The 27168-nt window shown below is 36.7% G+C and overlaps 1 protein-coding gene across 3 annotated transcripts; it reads left to right on the top strand.

Annotated features, from left to right (window-relative positions):
• The first annotated feature begins 1080 nt into the window (after positions 1 to 1080).
• Positions 1081 to 26951, top strand: DNAJC10 (DnaJ heat shock protein family (Hsp40) member C10). Of its 3 annotated transcripts, none has more exons than XM_067298969.1 (23): positions 1081 to 1115; positions 1794 to 2160; positions 4366 to 4531; positions 6386 to 6436; positions 7942 to 8024; positions 8232 to 8363; positions 9262 to 9355; positions 9588 to 9665; positions 11833 to 11876; positions 12229 to 12366; positions 13510 to 13599; positions 14327 to 14440; positions 15354 to 15468; positions 17209 to 17336; positions 17611 to 17727; positions 18873 to 18974; positions 20027 to 20182; positions 21577 to 21710; positions 22363 to 22416; positions 22813 to 22960; positions 23781 to 23900; positions 25099 to 25215; positions 25796 to 26951. In XM_067298969.1, exons 2-23 carry the CDS (start codon positions 1960 to 1962, stop codon positions 25805 to 25807), a joined length of 2394 nt encoding a protein of 797 aa, XP_067155070.1. In that variant the 5' UTR covers positions 1081 to 1115; positions 1794 to 1959; the 3' UTR covers positions 25808 to 26951. The 3 variants fall into 3 exon arrangements, with proteins under 3 accessions (XP_067155070.1, XP_013816178.1, XP_067155071.1); XM_013960724.2 differs by lacking the exon at positions 1081 to 1115 and adding an exon at positions 1379 to 1456; XM_067298970.1 differs by lacking the exons at positions 1081 to 1115; positions 1794 to 2160 and adding an exon at positions 3320 to 3903.
• The last annotated feature ends 217 nt before the right edge of the window (positions 26952 to 27168 follow it).

Below are 27168 nucleotides of genomic sequence, written 5' to 3'. Positions count from 1 at the left end.
GTAAGCGTTTCAGCTGATATTTTATCCTCATTAATTTGACACAAATATGTTTTGATTTTCATAAGTTCACAATAACATGAAAATAAGAAACTAATTTATTAGGTACATTATACTGGAACGTATTTTCGTCTTTGTTGGCTAAACTTTTTCTTTCGTCCCAAGTATTTCACAATGGAAAAGTTTGTTCGAATAAAGTAAGACTGAGAAGCAACCACAAAAACCACAGAGCTCACTTTTGACGGTGTTTTTAGGTCAGTCGGGCATTGGTTGAAGTCTCAAACTTGCACTCGTTTTTGTCCACGTAAAAGCGTAAGTCCGGGCAGGGAACCCCAAGACCGCTTGCCGTAACGAGACCAAACCAGGGGCCGGGAGGGGCGAACTGCAGAGAGCACCGCATTGCACCGGCGCTACCTCACAGACTTCTCGAGGCGCAAGTGCTCGCGAAGCCGCTCTGCAGCCCCGCTCCCCAAACCAGTCCCCCGAACAGCGGCGGCCGCCGAGCGGCGCTGAGCTACTCGAACCAAACAAAACGGAAAGGAAGCAGCGCCCCGGTGCCCCAAGCTGCTGCCGGCGGGCAGGGCTCGGCGCGGGCGCTCGCTGCCCCCTGCTCCTACCCCGGGGCCCTGCGGCGGCTCCGTGCTCGGGGACGCACGAGGCGCCCCCGGGGCGGCTCCGGGGCTCGGGGCCGGCACCGAGGCCGGGCAGCGGGGCGGGGGCCGCGCGGGCCTCGCGCCGCCGCGGCTTCGGCATGGCGGCGGGCACCGAGCACGAGCAGCCCGCGCGGCCGCTCGCCTCCCCCGCCCGGTCCCCGCCTGACGGCTGCCCTCGCGCCCCGCCGCGGGGGCGGGGGCGGGGGCGGGTCCGGGTCCGGCTGTGGGCGGGGCGGGCAGGGCCGGGGCAGCCGAGCGGAGCCCCCGCGGCGCGGCCACGTCAGCCCCGCCGGCCCCGCCGACTCAGGGCCCGCCCCGCCCCAGAGCCGGATCCCGGCGCGGCCGCCCTTCCGCCCGGCGCCGGGCTGAGGGCGCCGCCGTCCCATGCTGCTCCGCGCCGCGCCGCGCCGCGCCTGCCCCGGCCCGGCCCGGCCCGCTCGATCCGCCGGCTCCCGCCGCCGCCCGGTAAGAGCCGCGCCGCGCCGCGCCGCCTCCCATCGCCGCGGCGGGGAGCGCAGCGGCGCGCAGCATCCCCGCCCCGGGGGACCCGCCCCCGTACGCCCCGGCTGCCCGCGTTGCCCCGGCCCCGCGAGGGCTCCTCCGCGGCCGGGCCGGGCGGGGGGGCTCGGCTCGGCTCGGCGCGGGACGGGGCGGCGCGGCGCAGCCGCCGGGTACTTGCGGGAGGCCCCGCCGTGCGACTGGTGCGGCCCGGCCGTGGGGGCCGCTTTAACCGCACCGCACCGTCCCGTCCCGTCCGGTCCCGTCGGCAGGCTGTGTCCGGGCGGCCCCTGCCCCTGCCGTGCAAGGTAGGTTTGCAGGAGAAGTGAGCAGCAATAAATAAATACATATATATATATACACATATACACGTTCTTACGTAGTGTAAGTGTTCAGCATTTCATGTAATTCGGTGCTCCCCACTTACGTCAAGCTTTGCACTTTTGCAGTTGCCTCATTCGACAGCACAGAAAATACGGAGATTGTTCTGTTAATTGTGTGGCCTTCGAAAGGCGAGTAATTAGTTATCAGGAAACTTAACGTTCTTGTGCAGTCTGCAAAACCTGGTAACGTGCTTCTTTCCTAACGTGCTTATTAAATAAGTTGGAACATGTGTTTAATGGCTTTTCCCCTGCTTTTTTATAGATTGTAACTTTTACAAGATTGGTGACATGAAGTAGGACAACCAGAATTTTGAAGAACTCTGTCATAAATACAGCTATACTTCTCTTCTACACGTTAGGAGATTTCTTGGCGACTCTTCTCAAAGCCTGCTCAGGCCAGAACCTGCGAACTTTCCAAAAACTTCATAATGGAGTTCCTATTATCCAAAGGAGATTGTATTAGATATTTCAAAAGATCTTTATTAGTAGTTTTAGTATGTCTAATAGTTCTTGTGTGCACTGATCAGGACTATTATAGTTTACTTGGAGTATCCAAAGAAGCAAGCAGTAGAGAAATCAGACAAGCTTTCAAGAAACTGGCATTAAAGTTACACCCTGATAAAAATCAGGTAAGTTACTTCTTTAACAAGTCAGTATTGTTGGATTAAACAAAAAGTCTTTTTACTTTATCTAAAGTGTTTGTTTGTTGATTTAAAACATATTTGAAGTACTGTAACCACCCGATACACGGTTCAGCTCAAATTATCTGCAGAGAAAATTTACAAAAAGGGTTAGATCGGTAATATATTGTTGTATTGAGTTTAGGCCATATTGAATTGCTGTAGTAAAAAGAAAAGTAAGATCGTTTAAGTCTTAATCATATTTTTATGAACAGAAGAATAATTTATGTCTGTACCGCATTATGTTTCCAATAATCTGATGGGTTTGTCTCTTTCTGTTTAGCTGTTACTTACTGTTCCACTCCCATGAAGTCTCATCTAAACAGCAAACGCTAGACTGTACTGAGACATCAATCTCCAAGTACTGAATAGGACAAAGCAAAAATTCTGGGACTGCCTAGGCATAATGAGGGAGGGGAATAAGGAGCCATAGAATGACTAGAGAGAGAAGATTGGGAACAGTTCAGTGTAGTCTGGGATACCATATTTTCCAAAAGATGATGAAATCATTTTTTAAATTTAATTTTCATGAATTTTTCTCAAGATTTTCTGAAATAATCAGAAATTCACGGGAAATATGAGGGTTCTGATCATTAAATATATGTGCAGCTGAATGTGCACAGAGCCCTAGAAGACGGTATTCCATGTGCCTGCACAGGGCACATTGAAGCATCTGAAGTGCTAACATTTTTGCAATGGATTTAAACATTAGAAAGCTCAAAGAGAAAAACATCAGACAAACTCTGTAGTGTGAAACAAGGAAGTAAATACGTGTTTGAAGAAATTAAGTATGGAACCCTGGACTACCTGCTGAGGAGTATGTTTCAGGATGCCTCTTCTTCCTCCCTCTCCTTTTTCTAGAAGGTGCATGAGATTGTCCATAGATTAACTCGGTGGGAACTGATACACACCCTGTAATGAAGTAGTCAAATGTCAACAAAGTTAGAAATACGAACTTGCAGGCATTAACTGGTTATAATTTCCTTATGTTGATACCTTCAAAATATTAATATTTCAGATCAGATTCTGTAGTTTCCAAGGTTTGCAAATACTACTAAAATACCACTACTGAAGATTTTTTAACAGATTATTTTCAACATTACAGATGGCATAGAGGAGATGAAGCAATTACACAAATTCAATCATGTTAACTTATTCCATATGCCTCTATACAAATAGATCAAGAATCCTTTAAAAAAGTGTCTTTTTGAAACAAATTTTTAAGCAGACACTAAAAGGGTGGGAGAGTGCTATGGATTTTGCTCACCACAGTTACACTGCACTGGCTCAGGATCAAAACTGCAGTTCAAAATGTGGTTGCAGATACTTTACTGTTCTAATACTGAAGCTACCTGCAACCAAAATGCTGTTTAAATAAGTAAGGAGGCTGCTACAGTGTAAGATCAGAAGGGGTGAGTCTGTCTTTATAGCAGAGGTTTTCAAATTGGGGATAAGAAGGGGTTCTGGGGGAAGTAGGAAAGCTCACAAGGAAAATGGTAAAGCTTTACTCAAATATTCTTCTTTTCATTCCTTGTCACTTGCAAAACAAGATACATTATATCAGGACACAAGATAGTGGGGGAAAAACAGGGAACGCACTTCTGCAAGTCTATGGCTCTTATACCAGAAGAACTCAGCGAATCTACTGCTTCCAGAAGTACAAGATATCTTCATCGGAGAGATAAACTGATGGTATTTTACCTGTTGTAAGAAGCAGGACTCCTGCTGTATTTGGATGTATAGTCACACATGCTTTGTTATAATAATCTTTTTAAGATAATACAACCTGTAGAGAAAAGTTAATCCATAAGGAGAGGGAAACAAAAAACAGTTGGGAGAGTGCTCATTTAAAGGACAGGGATCACTAGAGAATGTTACAGCCAGCTGTATCTCTGAGCAGTCCACTTTGTATTTCAGTTGGTATCTTAGTGAGGGTGAGCAAATGAGCAGAAGACATCTCTGGCTTTAGGTCCTTTGGGCTCTTGAGGAAAACATTACTGTAGTTTGTTTGGAGACTACTCCATAATGCAAGCTTACACCAAGAGACAACAGACATCTTTGACAGGGATACAAAAATATTTCCAAAGATTAATTTCTCAGCAGTATATGTACAATACAGTTTATCAGTTACTAATTGTAGTTTTCCTTTAATAGAATGATCCAAATGCACATGAAAATTTTTTGAAAATAAATAGAGCATATGAAGTACTTAAAGATGAAGATCTACGGAAGAAGTATGATAAATATGGAGAGAAGGGTCTTGAGGATCAGCAGCAGGGAGGTCGTTACGAAAGCTGGAACTTTTATCGCTATGATTTTGGTAAGTTATGATGCATGTTTGTGATTTCCTTAAAACAGTCATGAGTAAATGCAATATTCAGATTTATGCCAGTTCTTTTTACACATTTCTTGTGTAGCCTTTCTCCAGATTTCTGCCTCCTCTGTTGTTCTCCTGTAGCTGTCATTTTCTATTGACCCAGCTTTTTATTTACCCTTTTAATGGCTATCCAAAAAACACCAACAGTGTAATAATCTATTTATCTAGCATTTTGTTCCTTCTGTTTACTCTTTTCTTTTCTGATCACCTAACTTTTTCTGTGGTTTTAAAAAAGGCAGCCTTTTTTTAAATTCCAGTGTTAATGTTTCATCAGTATTCATTTTAACTCTTTAATGCCAGAAGACTTTTTTTGTTTATTTTCCATTGACTTTTTGTGCTTCAAAGCAGTCTCAAGTGGATTTTGAGAGGAATTTTTGCCCTCTCAAGCCCATTTTATAAACAGATACATCATTAGAGATCAGTAAAGCTGTAACAGAAAATGAAAACATAGTAATAGAATCATACCTAAAATGATTTTGAGACAAATTATTTACTGTTTGTCTTAACAATTGTTTAGATAGTTGTAGGAAACTGGCAGGGATGAACTGTTCGCAGAGCTACTGTAACAAAAGATAACTAAATTAGAGCTGAGGAACATGGTTTGACTGGTGTGAAAAAGCAAGCTGAAATGAACCTCCACTTTGGCAAAACAGGCAGAGCCAGCAGGCAAACAATGTATATATTTCTTCTAAATGCTTTGCATTTTTTTGGTGTAGTCTGATGTAAGATGTCCCAGTCTCTATAAAATTAAGGTCAGTACAAATTGAGACTAAATAAACCAGAGGCAACTGTCACAGAAGAATGGGAATTGCCCTAGAACTTCTTCAACTAAACAGATCTAAGAAAATTTCTGTCTGAAGTTGCGTTGCTTGATTGAGAAACAATATCCTTGAACTTCTATTAAGCAGTCATTTGGAGTATGTATATCTATTTTATATATATGTGTGTGTAATATACTACGTGTAATATAAAAAACTAATAAAAAAGTGTCTCGTCAACTGTGGAAATTAATTTCTCTTGTTATTTATTTGTATTTAATCGCTGAACTCCTCAGGTGAAATGGAATCTCACCATGTTAGGTATTCTGTAACAGTAGTAGTATAATATCGTGCTGCTTAATAGTATTTTTGGTATCCCTGTACTGTCTTGCTTGAGTACTCAAAGTAGTTGACCATTTTTAAATGACATTCTAGGTAGGATTGTTCAGTTTTTAGGAGACCTGTCTTTCTTACCTATATTCTATGCATTTTCTTCCAGTGCATACACATGTTCTGTTAGTGAAACAGTTTGTGGCTGAAAGAGCTTTATGATCTAGTTTAGATAACCAGAGGTTGGGAGAGGAAGTGAAAGCTTCCAGACGTTACATATAGCGCTCTCACTGACGTGGTGCCTAGAACTGAAGCTTCTTCATTTTTAATCTGTCAACCTCATTTTTAATCTGGCAACTGCTATTCCTAATACTTCTGCTGTAATACCTTACTTATCTCATAAATAAACCGTGTCTTGATGTAAAGTGATAGTTTAACTTCTTTGCTTGCTCAGTGATTAATCTACTAAAACACCGAAAGAACTGATGGGAAGTTCTGTAGTGTGAGGGCGTGGAACTTCACATGAGACTAAACTAAGATTACATATTACTAAATTAATGCAGTTTTGTTGTGAAAACTAGCTCTGCCAGCTTGCTATTGCAATTTAAGTGTACTGTCCTCAGTTTTCTGTCTTGTAAACAAGATTATAGTTTGAATCTTTATTTTAAAGATGGCAAAAATAAAAAGCAACTGTCAATTTTTTTGATAGGCATTTATGATGATGATCCTGAAATTATAACGTTGGATAGAGGAGAATTTGGTAAGTTTTAAATAGCTATCTATTTGCCAATATATCAATGCAGAGTAACAGTTTTTGCATTCTGATCTGTATACCACATATATCTATTACATATCTGTCAAAAATCTGTCAGAACATCATCTTCAGGTGAGACAAGCAAAACCAAAAAACCCTTGACACTTCCTGGCAAATGCCGGTTAGCAAATAGATCGGTATCAACAAACAGTTTAGATTAAGTTTGAAAGATATTTTGTGAGACCTAGTAAGAGGAAATATTTCACTTAAAATTTTGTTTGCCCTATTTATCATCGCTCTTTTGCAGTCTCTGTTGTCACCGTAAGTTTCTGGTTAGGCAATTCAGTCAGTTGCAATTGAACTTCTGATTGTCTAAAAATGCAGTTGATAGAATTTCCTTTCTATTATATTCCTATTTGTTTTTCTGAAGTGAAAACTAGATAATTGTGTCTTGCAGAAGAGGTTGAAGGAAGTTGACATCAGATATTGAAAATATAGCTAAAAAACAAGGTCTGGAAAGATAACACTTTCATTGAGTCCATCCAGTTTTTTCTTCTCTTCTAAAAGTCATAGCTAAGAATTTTATAATTAAAAGAGACTAGAGAGAAATGTCATTATCTTTTGTGTCATGTTCATCTGTATTTTGAGTGTAGTTTCCTTTGTACAGACTGGATCTACAAGCTGAGCTAGTTTTGCAGAGTGTTCTAATCACAGAAGCTCATGATGTTCTGGATGTGAACTTGGGCTTCCTTGGTTAATTGGTTTGCAGAATGTACCTGTTCCTTAGTGTCCTTGTTTGTGATGACTTTTTAAATATAGGCAAATACAACTTACAAAATTCACTATAAAAATTTATGCCCAAAAATGGAGAGACTGAAAGCCATGTAATTCAAGCTGATTACGTGTGTGTGTGTGTGTGTGTGTGTGTGTGTGTATATGTATATATATGCATGTTTACTTTTAGTAGTGAGCTTATTTCTTTATGCTTCCCTTGGCTTCTCTAGTAAGTATTTTCTTTCATTTTAAATGACATTTTCAAGTGTTAGACAGGGAGTCTACATAAAACAGATGGCCTGGTGGAACCCAGCAAAAAAGTATAGCAATTATAAGGAAATGGAACATTCTATTGGGTATAAATGGTTTAGTACTTGTATTTTGTTTTTAAGGTAACCAAACTTACACTATCAAAAATACCAGTGAGGTTAATCTGTAAAGGGTATTTTTAAAGTTTTGCTTCTTTAGTAGCTCAATTAATAGAAGTAAACAGATGTTGAGAATTAAGCTGCTGATATCCTTTCCAGTATGATTTTCATGTGCTTGCCTACACCAGCAAGTATATGCAAGTGGGATGCAATCTTTATCCCATGTGAGTTACTGTTATTAACTTATCTAATACATAAAGAAATATTTAATTCAGCTTTTGGGGAAAAATATAGTAAAAATGTGCATTCTAGATACAGCTACATTGTAGATATACATTACTTTTATACAATTTTCTTCTTTCAATCTAGATGCTGCTGTTAACTCTGGGGAGCTGTGGTTTGTGAATTTTTATTCTCCTCGATGTTCCCACTGCCATGAGTTAGCACCTACGGTATGTATGTACAGCAAGTGAATTAAGGCTGAAAACACAGTTCAACAGCATTGGTTTTAGTCAGCATAAAACTTGATCAGGTGGATTTCTATGCTGAAGCTGAAACCTAAGATAACAATTCAAGATGCCAGGAGTAAAACATACTAATTTTTCGTAATTTCTTTATAGGAAAATTATCCAGTTTTCTTTTTTCTTTTTTTTTTCTAGTGGAGAGAGTTTGCTAAAGAGATGGATGGAGTAATACGCATTGGAGCTGTCAACTGTGGAGATAATAGAATGCTTTGTCGAATTAAAGGGATTAACAGTTATCCTAGTCTGCATGTTTTCAAAACTGGAATGGTGAGTGATAAAACTTTAAACATTTTCAGAAAGATTGAAATCTGGAAGACTATTTCTTTAAATACTTGTTCAATCATAGATCTCCATATAAAGATTATCTTTTCATTTGACTAACTTCCTTTTAACAAATTAGCTTTTTTTTTTTTTCTTCCTTCACCTTGGTTAAATTAATTTAGGCATTTTCACTTTGATTCAATTTGTAAAGCAGTTAACCTCAAAAATAGATGCCTGCTTTATAAAGTGTTTTTTTCGAATCGTTCTACCATGCAGCATATCATTTCCGATGTAAGTAGATATTTTCAGCTATGGTACTGTTGCAAAGCAGTGAGTCTAAGTGCTTGAACAGCCTAAATAGTTTCTATCACAGTGTTAGAATGGAGTTTTCAGATACAAAGAATAGTCTGCGTTTTGAATCTAAGTAATATGGCTGTGTACCTAAAGAAACTTGGCATTTGGTTCCGCAAGAATTCTTCTGCAGTAACAATGTTACGTACTTCATGCTTTATACCTGCCTGTTGAGAATTAAATAGTAATGCCGGGGTGGTATACAAATCACCTTTGAATAGTTAGGTACATTTTGACAGTGATAAGCCCTGAGAGGTTGAAAGAGAGATTGTGCAAACACTAAATGGACTGATGCAAGCAATTTTATTGCTATTTAAATAGAAATGTAATTAATGGGAGTTGGTGTTTCTAAGGTTTTATTATCCTTGTGTTGCTGGACTTGAGAAGGGGATTGCATGTTACAAAATTCAAATCAAGATTAAATTCCAAACATCCCACTGTGGGAGGGAGAGAACAGTTAGAGCTAGGTTTTTTGTTGGAGTCCAACATTGCATAAGTGCTGGTATTAACAACACTAGTATATTTTATAAATTTTATTTTTTGTCCTTTGTAGCAACCAGTGAAATATTACGGAGACAGGTCAAAAGAAAGTTTAAAGAACTTTGCTATGCAATATGTTACAAGCACAGTCACTGAGTTATGGGCAGGTAATGTTAATGTATTTTCTTTGTCGTCTTTTTTTTTTTTTAACGTTGTTTTTACAATATAAAAGATGGCAGAAACTGTATACAAAATTGAATCTGTCAACTGTTGCGAAGTGTTGTCTTTGAGATAAAAAGTATTTACTGTAATTTTGCTAATACAAAACCTTCCTGTTTCATAGTTATATTTAAATATATGAAACCAGTCAGAAACTTAAACAAGTTGTTTCACTCTTAGGGAACTTTGTTAATGCCATTGAAACTTCATTTGCTTCTGGTGTTGGTTGGCTGATCACTTTCTGTGCTGAACGTGGAGGTAGGTGTATTATATACCTTTCAAATAAGGCAAACAGGAAGCTAATGCTTCTATTGATAAAGGCATAATCCCTCTTGCTTTCCTCTTGAATTAAGTTCATCAAGATCTTATAAGACAATCACAGTATGTGGACTGTGGGTCATATAAGTTCCGTTTTAGAGGCAGTTTGGCCAAAGGACATTAATAGAAAGATTATCCTATTGTGCTTCTGTAATGTCACGTGAGTCACTAAAATGGCACAAAAGCGTAACGCCTTCAGGAAGGAAACTGGCAGAAAAGGCCTCTGACTTCAGTTTCCAGCTCGGGCTCAAATGACAAATATTGCATAGGTGCATATCATCTTGTCATGATACCTGGGTAGAAGGAGGAATGCATTTCCCGCTTAAACCACCACTCACCAAAAGTTGGCTAGATAGTCTCTCAAGACTACTAGTAAAAATTCCTTTTTGTAATGTGATTTTACATCTGATAGCCAGTCTGTATCTGATGCTCACTTAGTTTGTAAAAGCACAGAGTTGTTGGGCTTTGGGTTTTTTTTTGTTTTTTCCTAATAAGTCAATGTATTTTGGAGTGGACGACATTTGGCCCCCTAATGTTTCTAGAAGAGATGAATTTACGTAGTCAATTAGACAATTAACAGTGTTATCTGAACTGTTAGATAACTTTTTTAGAGCAAGTGCATGAGGCTGGGATGTGTATTTTCCATATAGACAATATAATACACTACAGAATCAAAATCAACCATTTTATGACTTTCCACATATTATTTTAGGATTTTTAGTATTATAGTACAAATATATGTTGTGTGTGTGTGTATATATATATATACACATACAGCAACTGTGATCAAATGTTAAAATTGTGAAGCACCATAAAAATTTTTTGAAAATGAAAAATATCTAACCAATTCTTAGAGTCACTCCTGTGCTGAAAATTGAAGAAACCGTAGTAAGATCAATGAGCTTTCTTGGAAGATTAGCCAATGAGGAGATTGATACTATGCAAGAACAGTACTTAAACCAATAACATTAGCTAATACAGAAGCATCACTGTATCACTGAATATGGCATTTACCTGAGTAATACCTGAGCTTTGCCAGTAGTTTAGCTTGCGTTTTCATTACATGTTAAGATTTTAGCGGATTTTCTTAGGTTTTAGTCCCAGTGATCTTTTTGGTCTGAAACCAGTCATCACACTTGCTTGCCACTTCTTCAGATGGTTTGTGAAAGGAAAGAGATATCACTTTGAAAGCTTTCTAAACATTTCTTGATTGCTGCTAATTGAATAGAAAGATGTTGGCTAATGTCTATAAAACAAGTCATAAGTTAGGATTGGACATAGTAATTATCTGTTCCCACTGATTTCATGACAAAGTTTAGATTTGGATTGTTTCTGTAGTTTGTCACCAACTTTATTGGGAACAGTATTGCATACTGAATGTGATAAAGTTGCCTTAGTTTGCTGGTAGAGCTAAGGGAATTTGCTACACCTTTGACAAATAAAGATTTCTCTCTCTTATGAAGAGACCTTTGTTCTGTGAAGTAAATAACCACAGTTCCAGTCTTGGATTTACATTTGTTCATTGTTTGATTTCAACTTGTAACCCTTTTGTCATTAAGATTTCAACTTTGGTCCGGTTAAAGTGATGTTGCTGCATCTTGTTATTCCAGAAAAAAATCTGCATCAGGAGGTAACTGTTCAGACTATGTCTGGATGGGTATTAGAACATATGATGTGTTTACTATAGTGAGTAATTACTATTTGAAACATAAGAAATTAATATTTCCATTGAAATCTCATTCCATGACAGTATGTAGATGAATTTTTTTTACTTTTTTTTGTTGTTTTTTTACATTGATTCATGTAAGAAGACATTTTAAAGGTCAGTCTTAGTAAAGCAAACAATATTTTTAAAATGAGAATTCTGTGTTGATGAATCAATGGAATAGTTCTCAAGCAATTTTAACTTACAGTAGACAATAATCAAGTGCTGGTTACTAGATGTTACTACTGTGAGTCATTGAAATGCTGGATAATAGCCAGGAAACAGGCCTTTTGAAATGGTCATCTCTGTAGGGAGGAAGAGGATAATTCTAAACAAGAGTAGGTTTAGTGAATTAGTAATTTGAAGTTTTATGTTTGTAAATAAATTATTTTTGTTTTGCAGATTGTTTGAGTTACCAAACACGCCTAAAGCTTGCTGGCATGTTGGTAAGCAGCGTTTCACTTGAAAACATTACCTGTTATATTTAAAACAAAAAAACAGAAATGAAAGCATGAAGTTGTAATCAAAACCCTCACTGACTTCAGCGGAACCAAGACTTCACCCATTAGCTTTTGGAAATGTCAAATATTTTTAATTAATAGCTATTGGAATAGCAGTAAATTTTTAAATAATTTTATAAAATGTGAGTGAATTAATACTAATTGTTGAATTATGATGTGAAGTCTCCTCCTTCCATTTTCTAAATGTAGTATATAATTGCTTGTGTTGGATTTTCAGAACTACTTCTGAACCTGAATTTGAAAATACTGTTTTTTCTTTTTTGCTGTTTTATTACAGGAAGGTCTTGTTAATGTAGGCTGGATGGACTGTGGCACCCAGGGTGAGCTTTGTGATAATTTAGATATCTCATCTAGTACTACAGCATACTTTCCACCTGGAGCCACCTTAAGTAACAAAGAGAAAGGAGGTGTTTTGGTACGAGTTGCTTCTAAACAGTTCTGTATTTAGATAAAATGTGATGACAATGACAGAATGATACATAAATAACTAACAGTTTGATTATATAAAGCTGAATAGGTGCTTTTTTTTTTTCTTATTTCTTCTAAGCTTCTATACACGGGTATGTGTTTACGTCCCTCTTAGTTTCTAAGGCAGTGACCCCCCGTGGTGTTCCCCAGCTTGCTGGTGCCCTGGTAGGGTGAACAGGAGCATGTGCGGTAGCAGCAGCCGCCTGTAGGTTCTGCCCAGCTGCCTCCTCAGGAGCCTCCCTGAGCAGCTCTGGGAATCCAGAGGGTGGGATGCGCTTTGTGACAACCCCAAGAACTAGTCCAGAAGCTGCTGCCCAGTTATCCTGGGCAGGCTTGGGAGTTTTGCCATGCACTTGCAAATTTTATTTCAGAAGGAACATGTCCCAGGTATCACAGCTTTGAGAAATACTGCTCTAAACAGAGTACTGACATATATGTGATAAAGTGCTCCTACGCTGTCTGTTGGTATGGATTATATTATTCCTCTCTTTTCTACTATTGCAACCTCCTCCTACATTTGTGTGGTAGTTTTAACTAACTTAATTGTTGGGAGAAATTTCTCAGTTTGAAGCATGGCTTGTTCCTTCATTGTCACTACTGTCATCTATGTCCTCTAAAGGAGAAAATTAAACTTGCAACCTACAAACTTTCAACCTTGTAACCTACCAACTTTGAGTTATGGATCCCTATTCATTCTTAATTTTTACAAATTACTGAAACTTAGAAATCTGTACAGTGCAATTAGGGAAGGCCTGAAAACTGGGTTTGAAATCTTGTAAACTGGATTTGTAGAACTTGATTTTGAGGTTTGATTTTGAGACTTATTTTTAGGACTCGTTTTGACAAAATATGATATCTTAAGTTTAATATTATGGGAAAACAAGCTCAAGAGTATTCTGAGGATGATGTTTGTGAAATTCTATATATGAAAAAGAAGTCAATCAAATACCATGTTATTAACTGTACTCTTCAGTTGATGGAAAGGAACTAATCAGAATAATTCCTCTGACAATTTGAATACTTGTCATCAACAATCAGGTTGATGTTTATATGTTCCTTATAATAAATAGAGCTTGACTTTCCTTTCTAGTTTCTTAACTCCTTGGATGCCAGAGAAATATATCAAGAAGTAATGCAGCATCTGCCAGACTTTGAAATTATCTCTGCAGCATCATTAGAGGTGAGTTTTTAAAAATACGTTGTCTCTAAATCATATATTTTTATATTTTTCATCAATTATTACTTTTATGTTTTCAAATCCTGTTGGTACAGTAACCTAGTATTTCTCTAGCTGACAATGATTTTTTTTTTTTCTCTAGCCAAAATTGCTTAACACTGTTTATCTACATGTGCTTTTATATTTTAGCACAAGAACAAAAGTGGGAGAACAGATGGATAGATAGATAGTTTTTTTTTTTTCTAGTGAATTTTGTTTTAAATGTACTGTGTCAGTAATATAGGAAAGAAAAAATATTTGTTTATGTATGCTAAGTTACATATGAGCTGAATTTCATTCACCTCGACTGGCTTAGTATTGTTTCACTATATTAGAAGTCATAATAGTGTGTCATGTCTTGGAAAAAAAAGGACAGGTCTTATGACACTTGAAGCACTGGCAGTTAGCAGCTTCATCTGCAGTAGGAAAGGTAAATGGAAACAAAAATTAGAGAGTACCATGCAGCTGGTTTGTTTTCAGACTTTTTCCTTTTCACCGTTTATGATATGGCAGAACAAAGTTTAGTTGAAGGACTATTATAGTGAAAGAGTTTTTGTTGGTTAGGGAAGGGTCGCTTAGGGATCAGCTGAATAATTGGACATTTGCCTTTCTAAAAAATTACAGGAATTTATAAATTGATAGAAATTAGAAATAATATTTTCTGTCTCTTCCCCCCCCCCCCCATTTTAAGGACCGTCTGGCTCATCACCGATGGTTGCTTTTCTTCCAGTTTGGGGAGAGTGACAAATCAAGTGTACAGGAATTTAAAAAACTGAACTTTCTACTTAAAGATGAACATATTCAGGTGCGTTAACCTCCATTTGCATTCGGAAAACAAGTCAATACGTTGTTCCTTATTATTAGCTGTTATTACCACCTGCCACTTCTGGTATTGGAAGAGATACAATATGCTATGGTAGAGCCAGAGTAATGCTTTTAATTTAAAGCAGGCAGTGAAGTTTGTCATACAGTTTAAATAACTCAAAAGTAGTTAGGAAAGACTGTCTTCTAAATCTCTGTCATAGGAAATGTACTGCAGATCCCATTCAGTTAACAATTACAAGTGTGCGGCATGTTTGATAGATGGCTGCACCAGTCAAAGGAACCAACAGCATTTGAAAATAATGGCTGTGCTCAAGATTTATCCTGTTCTGACATTTGCAGTTAATTATAAAAAAACCATTATGCTTCAACATCAAATTGATGTATGTGAAACTGTATTTTAACTATTCAAAAAATCCTATAAATGTTATCTTGAAAATGTTCTTAATAAAAAGAAACTAAATTTAAACTTTTAGATGTAATTCAAAGTTTGTGTTAGAGACATATGGACCGTGGTATTCTCTAATCTATGGATTTCAACAGAATTGTTGCATTGACTAGAAGAATTTCAGTATATTTATTTTAGATGTCTTTTTGCTTCTTCATTATATTATTTGGAGAAAAAAAAAAAGGGATTCTTCAAGGTTTTATTCCCTGTTCTGGCCTTTAAATTAAGAATTAGCAGAACAACCTAATAGAGCTGTGATAATAGTTTTCCTCAAACATCACAGTCATAAGATTGTCTTAAGACCTTTGTTATTTATAAAAGACTACTACTTTTTCACTTTCTTTTACCTTTTGGTTTTAAATGTATCCCAACTTATACTGCCTTCCAGGATATGTTAATCTGTATAAATTGGGATGCCTTTATTAAAATGGTGCTGTCTGTTAAATAGGTTGGCAAGTTTGACTGCCTTTCCTCACCAACCATCTGCAATAAACTATATGTCTATCAGCCATGTCTAGCAGTCTTCAAAGGAAAAGGAACTGAAGATTATGAAATTCATTATGGTAAGGGAAACCTTAACAAGTTTAAACAATTACACAATCACTTTGAGGTGACATTATCTTTGGCAAACTGCATTTGCTTTACAAAAGAACAGCTTTTGTAATTTTTTTTTTTTTCTTTTTGGTATGCAGTCTTCAGATATGTATTTTTGTCTTTGCTATCCCATCTGTTTCAAAGGTGTTTCATGTCCTTTGAATAAGAAAGAAACGTCCAAAGCTTATCAGGACAGCTTCTGCTTTGGGTAGGATAACCGAAGAATGCTGTAAGGCACATCCTTTTTAGTGGCTTAATGCTGCTTATTCAGTGCTGTCAACTTGAGAAACTTGCATTTGATTTCATATGTCCCTGCACGAAAACTAATTCTTTGTTTTGTTGATTGCGCATCCAAGAAAATCTATATTGAGATTTTACCACATATACTGTTTTCAGAAATACTAATTTGGTTCTAGGTAAGGTTATGTTACTGTGTTACCATGTCCCTCTGAAAGGATTCAAAAATGTCAGTGCAAAAAGAAGAGACTAATACAGAACTGTAGCAAGCAACAATCAGTGTAGCTCCAGAATGTGGCACAAGGCACTTATGCAAGACAAGGTTCTGAATTTTCAACCTCTGAAGTATTAGAAACGTAGCTTGCAAGAAATTAAAGCAAAAATCTCAGTATTGTAATAAAGAAGAAAGAAAAGTTTTTTTGACTCACCAGAAAAATCAGTCATATTTTAAAGGACAAAGATGATCCTGTAAATCCAATGTTTGCTGTCAGGTAAAGCCTTATATAGTCTCTGTAATTCCACTGCTGCAGATTCAGATTCTTTTTCAAGAAGCCAGGAAAGTGTCATGTACATATAACATTTCTAGAACTTCTCGTAATGGCTTAAGATTACAACCACACAAAAGAAATACCTTAGACTACAAATACATATGTTCTTTTCTGAATGGCTTGTTTTACTGTTTACAAAATAGATGGCATCTACAAGTTTTGCCAACAGTCATCTCACTTCAATGTTTATAATATTATAATATGAGAAAGGGTCAGGCATTTTTATATGCTGTGTCAAAGGGCTTCAACAGTTTAAAAACTGAGAGCAATAATAAATCTTAATAAGTCTTTGTGCAGTGACTTCACATTTGGTTACCTTGAAGCTTTTTACACTCCATTAATTTCAAGACACAGACTCCCATATCTGCTGACAAATATGTATATGAAGGGTATGAAGAGACTTGATCTCTGACCACTGAAGCTGTGTCAACAAGAACTTCATTTACACCTGAAAAGCTGTGATTTATCAATACAATTTGTTTTGCTTGAAGTTTTTACTATGTCACTACCTTTGCCAAGGCAAATGTATCAAGGGTAGTAATTTCTTAATTCCAACAAATACTAGTAGGCTGGTAAAACAGCCAGTAGTCTAGTCACAGAAACATTCTCTGTGAAGGATGCTTGTGTTATATTTTGTCCTGGATGAAACATTTATTTGGCTAATGTCAGTTAAATATCCAGTTTAATATTTAGCTAAATAACAGGTATTGCTTAGAGACAGTACGTCTTACCTATGTACCTTCAGACAGTTTAATGCCATCTTCTTGAGTGAAGGTGAGGCAATACCCACTCAATTTATTTAAGCAGGCCTTGTTTAAAGGTCAGTAAAGGAAACTGAAGGACTCCCACTGCTGTCAGTGAGCTTTTGAATAAGACTTCTCATAGGGAAAAATAAAGTTTCATTTCTACATTGTCGTTTTGAAGGAAAGAAGATCTTATATGACATTGTTGCATTTGCCAAAGAGAGTGTAAACTCTCACGTTATCACATTGGGGCCTCAGAATTTTCCTGACAAAGAGAAGGAACCGTGGCTTGTGGATTTCTTTGCACCAGTAAGTATTTAATATCTACATTTCCCTTTATCTAAAAACTGTTTTGTAACTATGTAGCAAAATACTAGCAATAGCTTGAAAGTCTCCTTCAGCATCATGAGACAGCATTGTGATTTCTCAGTCCTCGATGCAGTAGTTCCTAGATTGTTGTGTGGTTGTTGTCTTTAGTGGAACCTATTGTCAAAGCAACAGTTATTCATCACAACCAACTCACGTTCTCCTGAGAGCCAACTGCAGGGAAAGCAAATGTGCTTATTCGTATTTTGTTTTCTAGTGGTGTCCTCCTTGTCGAGCTTTGTTACCAGAACTGAGAAAAGCATCAAAACATCTTTATGGTCAGCTTAAATTTGGAACATTAGACTGTACTGTCCATGAAGGGCTTTGCAACATGGTAAGCTGAAGGAGTTTAAAAAATTTTTTTGAAGAATTTTGCTTTCTTACAATTCTTGGGTTTTGTTCGTTTGTTTTAGTGTCAATGACAGAAACAAGGGTCTCATATCAAGAGGTTTTTTGAAGTTTGAAGGCATAAACTACACAATTTCTACAGATAATTCATAAATGCATGATAAAGGTCAAATTTTGTTCTGGTCTCGTAGTGCTTTTGGAACACTGTGAAAATGGTCAGAATTGAATCTTTTTCTTTTTTTTTCTTTCTTTCTTGTTTTTTAAGAGAAAAATGAATTGAAACAGACCCAGAAAGTTTTTTCTAGTCAGTATATACATATATATATATATATATATATATACATGCATTCATTTTTTTTCTTCACATAGAAGGATGAAAACAGTAAAATACTTAAAAACACAAGATTTATGTTGATGTAATACATTTTGAAGATGTCCACAAAACCACTTTTATTTCAGTTTACCCTGACTGGCTTTGGTTTTTGTTTTGTAAGGCTTAAGAAATGCAGAATCAATTTCAAAGTAAAAGAAAGTGTATTATTTATTAGTTTACATTTATTGGAAAAATATAGTAATGGAACTAAAAAGAGATTTTTAAAATCTTTCCCAATTTTCCATGTTTAAATTTGCTTAGCCTTTGCTTCAGTTGATTTAACTTGTTAGAAATTATTACTTTTCCAGAATTTCAGAAAATACATTTTGGCAGCATTGCTGCAGCTGCACATTTTCTTGTTCTTAAGAATCTCTCAACATTAGAATATTTGTATTTATGTTAAAAATGTAAATGTCTTAAAACACATAAAAAATTGGTAAAGGAAAAACTTTTTAAGTTTTATTTACATGTGCTCACACACTGTAGAATTCTAGTCATGGCGGCATCTGCATTTAATATCAAACAATACAGTTATTCATACAGTACAGTGTCTCCACTTGAAGACTGGGAATAGCCACACTTAAAGTTTTTAAGTTAAGGCTTAGAAGGACTGTGAATTAATTTCTGTAATTGTGGAGAATGACAAAAGATGTATCGCGTGTTTTTTATGTTCAGGACAAACTTCATGATCTCTGAATACAATTGGTATTTTTTCCATTCCAATTTTTTGCAATTTCTCTTATTGTCTCTTTTGTTAGCATAACATTCGAGCTTATCCAACAACAGTTGTGTTCAATCAGTCTGATGTTCATGAATATGAAGGACATCATTCTGCTGAGCAGATCTTGGAGTTTATAGAGGTACGTGAATTACAAGCCTGTTGCAGTTATGTTCTATATGCAGCTTATGTCCACAAACGTGTTCTTTAGATGCAAAAGAGTCTAAGCTAATTTTTAATTAATTACACTAGTGAGAAGGAGTGATGAAATCTTGTGAGGAAGAAGTGATCCTGCAACTGTCAGTCTGGGACTTGAAACCCAGTAGATTTATTTTGCTACTCTGTCATGCAATTTCTTTGAGATAATTAGCAAATCACTTAAGATATCTTTCCAATCTGCAAAATACTACTACTGATTCCTACCTCATAGGGAGGATAAAGGAATTAAAAAGATATTGTGGTGAAAATGCTCACATACACATCTTGACATAGGAGGGGTTTCATATTTTCTTAAGTTAACTTGCTGCCCTCCACACTTCTCATCTGTTCCTCAAACTTTGTTAACTCCTAGTAGTGCAAGTTATTGGTACTCATCACTGTTACTACTTGACTTCTCATGCTCATCTTTCCTCCAGCATTCATGTTCTTTCACTGGTAGATCCACGCTGTGAGGAGACTGTTCATTCTCTCAGGCAGTCCCTAAACAGCAACCACAATAGCACATGCAGGAACAGGCAGAGATAGCCTTTTTCAAAAAAAAAAAAAAATATATATATATATATTTTTTAGACAATGTTCAGAGGCCCCTAGTGCACCTTAAGCATTCATCTGCTTTCCAGACTCATGGCTGAGTCTTACAACCCCCGTTCTTGCCAGCTGAGCTGTTTCATTCCTCTTACAGAAGCGAACAGAAGTGAAGCTTTCTTCCCTCTATAGAGAAAAGGCAAAAAATCTCCCTTTTGCAATCTGGGTGTACGTTTTTAATAGCTCTTCGCAGCAGATTAGGCATATGACTGTCAGGCTGACTGTATGACTTTTCATCCTTTTCTGCCTTTCAGTGGTGTGGATCTCCCCTTCCACAGCAGCAAACCAATTTCACTAAGATAGATGTTCTCAGCATTTTGTATGCAATGGCACTAGCTAGGGATAACATATTGTTACAAAGTATGTATCTATAAGCTGTCTTTGCTTTAGGATCTTAGGAATCCATCAGTGGTCTCCCTAACACCAGAGACATTCATTGAATTAGTTAAGAGAAGAAAACGAGAGGAAACGTGGATGGTTGATTTCTACGCTCCATGGTGTGGGCCTTGCCAGGCTTTAATGCCAGAATGGAAAAAAATGGCCAGGGTAAATAGCATTCGAATGTTTTTCTGCTTCTGTATCCTGTTAATTCGAATCATTGAGACTGTACATCTGCTGTCTTAGAGAATTGTCAATGAAATAGACTGGTGATTAATATTATTTACAAAATAGGGAATTCCTACCTGACAGTTTTATATTGTTTCAGATACAGAGTGGTTGTTTGGGTTGGTTGTTGTTTAAGGTTCAGTATATTGATATCGTAATCCAATTTTTCTATTGATACAAGTGTGTTTTCCAACTTCTGAGAAGGTTAAGAGTAACTTCCCTTGAAGCTTAACACTTTATGTAAATAGCACCTCTGCATTTGTTTAAAACAAGACCTCAGAGCTTAAAAGAAAGAAAATTTATCCACAAATTGGATAAGAATTGGTTGAAATAATCTGCCACTTTATCCTCAGTATGATCATTAGTCACTTTTAAGATTGCTTTAGACCTTGATGAAATCTCTGCTTTTAATTTCAAATTAAAGGAATTCGATATTACCCATCTAAATTATTTCCTACGTTATTGGGTTGTTTTCTGAAATCTTGTTTTCTTCACTGAAAGTAAATAAATACCAAATTCCATAGACTTTAAGACTGATAGTCAGCTGAATTACACATATTTCAGTAAGCAATTGGTAAGGGGGTATTTTTTTGTTTGTTTGGCAAGGTCACTAGCTTTCCCTCACCTTCAAAGGTAATGTTACATGGGGCTGACAACCCTATGGGTTTTCCTGGGCATGTTTCCAGGAGTTTGAACTGGAAGCTTTGGACAAAAACTGTGGGCTTTGGAAACCAGTCCAGGACTTTCAGACATTTAGAACTCACTCAGACTAGGAGCACTTTCTGGGATTCTGTATTCTGGTCAAATGTCTGTAAGGTATTATCAGCTCTATAGTACACATTCAATAATCATCACCTCCTCCGCACATGAACTGAGGAGGTGGTCTGGGCCTCTGCAACGAATCAGACTGGCCTACACTGCACTATGCCAGTGCAGAAGGACTAAAATCCAGGATGTGTCTTAACTACTGAGCCTGCGATATGAAACAAGTACATTTTTTGTCTTGGAATCCTACATGATAATATGGTAGTCCTTATACTAAATAACCACACTTGTGTGAACCCGTGCGGCAGTGTACACGCCTCATGAGCCCTGTACGCACACCTCATACTAAAATGTGTATACTGAGTAACATATGAGCATGGTGGGAGTGCACGAGTGGGTGATTCCCATTAAATACCAATGATCCAATTACTGCAAAGAGGAAAGCCATGTGATAATCTTGACTTGTTGTTTTTTCCCAAACTAAGTGTTTAAGACTTGAATTCTGAAATATTACTGAAATTATGGTATTATTGATTAGCATGTTTGATTGTAGTTTTTTTCTTTTTTAGATGTTAAATGGATTGATCAGTGTAGGCAGTGTGGATTGTCAAAAATATTATTCTTTCTGTCAACAAGAAAGTATTCGGGGATATCCTGAAATAAGACTCTTTCCTCAAAAATCAAACACAGCTCAACACTACTAGTAAGTACTTTAAGTTTGGAAGATGTTATGTGGAACAAAATGAATTTACATGTTTTGCTGTATATAAAAGGTTGGGGAAGTAGTATCTTGTGTTCATCAAAGCTGTTAAAACAGGCTTTTGTGACATTATTGTCTTAGACATTGACTTTGTTACTTTGAACCAGTGCGATTTTATTTCATCATTTCAGTTAAGTTCAACTGAGACTGTCTCAGGGACCTTGGTTTTTATTGCTTTTTATTTAAGGATTGCCAGTTTTCTAAGTTCAGTAACCTGCTAAAGAAGATGATGCAAGTCAAATAATATAAAAATATTATTAGGTCTGATTCACTGCAATTTCATCTTTAGAGAACCGAGAGATATAGCCATTCTGTTGTCCTCACAGGCAACAGCCTGCTAATACCATTGCAAAAATTGTAAAGATCTTCTAGTCCTTAATTCTGTGTCTTTGGATTATATGAATGAGGCTCTTATTTATTCAGACTTGAAAACAAAGTGGTTTCTCCAACTGGTAGAAATAGTCTAAAATATAGGCATTTAAATTCATTATTTATTTCATCATCGCCACTTTACAGAGTTTGTTTTTTTTCCCCCAAACACAAGTCAAACCTGCTGTATAACTGGGTTTTTGTTCTGTTTATATTCTTTTCATAGCAGCTACAATGGTTGGCACAGAGATTCGTATTCACTGAGAGGCTGGGCACTGGGGTGAGTTACTGCATTAAACTTTGTTCATAAACTGCTCACGTAGTTTCCTTGCTAAGAGAAATTAATATCCAAAAGCTATGTAAGTCAAGGATTAGAAATGCTCGGGTGTATGTATTCCTTCATGTAGGATCTGTTAAAGTCTCCACATCTTTTAACTCAAACTTTAAAATTATGGAGAAATAGCATACTTCTTACAGTCCACTCATTTCCTGAAGACCAGATTATTATTTGGTCTACCATTTAAAAATAATTCTTTTATACTACAAACTGTAAAGCAGGGATTCCCAGAATATTAATAATAATCCTTAATTTCAGAAAATTTTGCAGACCTTAAATGGAATTTGGGTATATTTAGAGTTTTGAGTGCATTATGATCATTTTTCCCCCTTTCCACAGATATTTACCACAAGTTTCTGTAGACCTTACTCCTCAGAGTTTCACAGAAAAAGTTTTGAATGGAAAAGATCACTGGGTCATTGATTTTTATGCACCTTGGTGTGGACCTTGCCAAAATTTTGCTCCTGAATTTGAGATCCTCGCCAGGGTAGGTTTTTAACTATATTAATGGATTGCTTCTGTCTAATCATAATGCTTATGATACACAGGATCGCATTCATCAGCACTTTATTTCTTAGCAGTCAGCCAGAAATCACGTACCCCTTTTTATCTACAGAAGACTAGAGCTATAATATTTCAGTTTTTAAATGCCTAACTGATGATTTCTAGGTTTATGTTACACGTTTCACCATGATTTTTAAGTTTGAGGCATAATCTTTAATTCACCTTTAGTTTGTAATTCATCTTTGAGGTAAGCAAGTATTGTCCTTTTCATACAGCAAAAAATTTAATACAGAATGGCAACCTCAAAAGTGATGATAGCAAGTTTCTTCTCATTTTTTAGACAAATTTATTCCTTATTTTCATACTAGTCTGCTGTAATTTTATAACTGACACATCAAAATCCTTAATAGCCCACACCAATCATATTTTCAAAGTAGCTAAGATATGGGAGTCTAATTCTAATTGGAAGTCAGTATTTGCCAGTCAGTCTTTGCCAGTCTCTCACAGAGGTGCACACACATAGGCCCTCTTCTGAGACAGTCTTCAGCTTGGAATGGGCTTGCCTTTACAATGTGGGATGCTTTGCTCTGAAATCAACTAGGAGTGCTCCGCTGCGCTCCTGATGACTTCTGATACAAGGTTAACACTTTCAGAAGCAAGCAAAGGATTACTCTGAGTTACTTCAAGCAACGGGTTTTTTTTGTTGTTTATTTTTAGCAGCACTGCTTGTTTATTTAAGTTATTTGCTTATAGTCAGCCATGGAAACTTGGAGTTTGTTTCTAATAAGCATGTTTCTTTTTAGACCATGAAAGGAAAAGTAAAAGCTGGAAAAGTAGACTGTCAGATGTATGCTCAGACTTGTCAAACTGCTGATATCAGAGCCTACCCTACTGTTAAGTTTTACCCCTACCAAGGAACAAAGGTAAAGTGTCCCCTTTGTGTACAACAGTGAGGTGGTACTGTTACTACGTGGATTTCATTTCATATTTAAGGGTTAGGAGAAACTATTTCTATAGCATATAAAAGTATGTTATATAGATATTAACTTCAGTAGATAAATTGTTATAATCAATTTCAGTAATATAGTTAAAATAGTAGGACGATGGTACAGTAATATTGTTTTACCAAAAAAGAGTGAATTGCAAATTAATAGTGCAGTAAATAAAATGTGGACTTAGCAGGAACTAGGTTTTAATTTTGCAGGAATCTCATGTGCTAAAATGTTCTTTAGCCATCACCAGCAGCCACAAATTCATTTTGGCTCAGGAGAAATATTCTTTCAACATAAAGCATTTCACTATAATTTTGACTTTAAATATTATTTTTTACAAAATAGAAAATTGAAGCAAAGGGTTTAGTTGTGCTCTATCATGCAAAAAAGACAAACCTTATCAAAAACACTTCAATTTTAAATGACTTTGTGTTGAAATCACAATTTCCTATTAACAACATCCAAACAGTTCTAGATCACCCTTATTCTTGTAAAACAATTGACTGCTGTTAAATTTCAAGAGTGTTACAGTTACCTTTCTGATTGCATTTATTAATGCTGAAGCAAAAGTATTCAATGCACTCTAATAGTTAAGCCAATTCTTTTAATTCTACTTTTTTTTTTTTTAACTGAATCTGTTCTGGGAAATATTAATACCTGATTTCAGAAATCCTTCCTCATACAATCCCATGAAATTTAATGAGATTTTTCTATGTTAAGAATAATGCCTTTTTCAGTCAGTTGCTCACATTAGCAACCCACATTGACAGATTTGGTGAACATTGATTATAAAGTAACAAACTTTGCTATCTACAGGAAATACTTAATTGAACAAATGTGATGGAATTATAACTAATTACTTCAGGTTTCATTAACTTTAAATATCAAGACAAAATTTGTGTAGCTTTGAAAACTAGCAGCTAAGAGCAGTTCTTACTACGAAGGGAATTACTATTGTGGAAGTGGAGACAAAAATATATTTATGAATCATAAATCAACTTACCCAAACCATCTTCTGTCTCCTGGTATTCCTCCTGAGTTTTATCTGAAAGTAAGCATATTATTTTCTATTCACTGGATAGCACAAATAATATACTACACCATTTAAGTTCTCTTTATTATTTTCAAGAAAAATGTTCTCGGGGAACATATGGACAGCAGAGATGCAAAAGGTATTGCTGATCTTTTGAATAAAAAGTTAGAAGCAATTCAAAATAAAGGAAAACGAAAAAAATCTAGAAATAAGGTAAGAATTCTTATTATCTGGTATTCTGCAAAGATTGATATTAAGTTAAAGAATAGCCATTTAAAACAATGTTAGCCTTTGTTTTTTATGAAATATTAAACACCATATCTTCAAACAGTACCAGGCAGGTTTTATTTCCAGTCTTGTTTTCGTTATTTGTACTTCATCAAACCCAACTCTCCAAGTCCACAGACGTAGCAGAGCGTAGTGCACTTGCAACATCAATTATGGCAAGACTTAACAGAATTTATAGATGACCATGGGACAGCTGCCATATGGAAGAATGGTTGAGATGCAGTGTACCTTAGGTGTAATCCTTAGACTAGACTTAGTAAGCAGGCAGCAAAATATAGAGGCATATTAGTTCAAGACTTGAATTGTCATGTTATCTCACAGAGAAGATATTAATACACAGCTGTTAAGAAGTATGCTGAATTCTATTAAAGAAATGTTTGACCAGCTGGGATGTTAAAGTAATACTACAGAAAATTTAGAATCAGTGGTACACAGAAATAACATTTTGGAAGATTTTTATTTGTTCTTTCAGAATAACTTTTAATTCTGATTTTCTTATCACCAGGATGAACTCTGAGTGGTATTGGAGATGGATAAGATTCAAAATACTCTGAAGCTGTGAATATAGAAGATACCATGAGGAAAATGCAAAGTTAGATTACGTTCATGACAGGACAAAAGAAATGAAGACTAGTTTGAGTTCTTGGGCATACGGGACTGCCTGTATGAATTCTACTAAACTGGGGGGAGATGAAAGCATTTGGTTTTGGTGGAGGCATTCAAAGTACCTGCAAATGAACTCTGCGTGTCCCTCTTCTGATATACCAACTATCTTCTTCCTAATCAAGCACTGGGGCTGACCAGAATGGGGACTGTATCACTTTTACCTACCACTTTAGTACCTTATTTTGTTCTGTCTTTTTCCAAACACTTTTTGAATGTGGCACTCAGCCTGTGGCTGAATATGCAGTCAAAGCGCTCTGCAATGCAGAAGCATAATGAGGGATTGTCTATTTGAAAGACAAACAATTTTACCTGATAATAATTCTGCTTTGGGGTTGTGTTGTTGTCTAGTCAATTGCTAAGAAATAAAACCAACAAGTGGTAGCAGGATAGGTTTATTCAGTTGCATCGCTCCTGCCCGTGAGTAGTGTCCTTGAAAAATATTTCTATATTGTAGCACTGGTGGTGGTGCCAGAATGACTAGAATTTGAAGAGCTTCTCTTGGTTGTTTGGTTTGGGTTTTTTTTGGTTTCTTTTTTAAATAATCAATGAAATAAATCAAGGACTTCAAACTCAGTGTATTCTTGACTTTCGAAGTTTGAACTATACCACAGAAGCATCTGCATAAGTTATTAGCTTGTAATATATTATTACTATTCAGTGTTTCTTTAAGTAAAAATATATTCTGTGGACATATTTAACCTCTCTTGGTTTTGCACTGTTGCTTTCTCCGCACACGTTTTGGTGTTTTTTTAAATCATCTTTTGGCCAGTAAGATAGCAAGTACCTTTTGTCATTTAAAATGGACGCTACATTACAATGTCTCCTCATACATCTTAATGTAATTCCCACTCTTTTTGTCTATTGAGAAGCTATGAACAATATTACCCTAAAAAATTGTGTGGCATTTACTGAAGACAACCGTCTGCTGTATGTAGAAGTTCTACTTAAAAAAAAATATATTTTTTTTTCAATAAAAGGCTCCTGAGAACTTGTCAGATGGACTCTTCTCACCCCTCTCCATGTGTTTAGATTTGGCATCAGTAGTCACTGTAGCGTGTGTATTACAAATTCCTAAATACGCTGTTATCCCCAAGTGATTACTTTATGAAGAAGGCAGGAAAAAAAAAAACTAAAAAGAAGAGATTCTTGTAACTTTCAGGCATTCAGAAAAGAGGATGTATTGCATCTGGGGGTTTTTTGGGGGGGAGGAGG

This window comes from Apteryx mantelli, chromosome 6 (assembly GCF_036417845.1).
Source record: "Apteryx mantelli isolate bAptMan1 chromosome 6, bAptMan1.hap1, whole genome shotgun sequence".
Lineage (NCBI taxonomy): Eukaryota > Metazoa > Chordata > Aves > Apterygiformes > Apterygidae > Apteryx > Apteryx mantelli.
This window is presented reverse-complemented; position numbering and strand designations above follow the sequence as displayed.

What these genes read in the sequence shown, in the direction of transcription:
- DNAJC10 (XM_067298969.1), top strand. Translation starts at nt 1,960, where the DNA reads ATGGAGTTCCTATTATCCAAAGGAGATTGTATTAGATATTTCAAAAGA. An exon ending in TTAAAGATGAACATATTCAG is followed by an intron (nt 14,441 to 15,353) that starts GTGCGTTAACCT and finishes TCTGTTAAATAG; the next exon opens with GTTGGCAAGTTTGACTGCCT. An exon ending in ACCCCTACCAAGGAACAAAG is followed by an intron (nt 23,901 to 25,098) that starts GTAAAGTGTCCC and finishes ATTATTTTCAAG; the next exon opens with AAAAATGTTCTCGGGGAACA.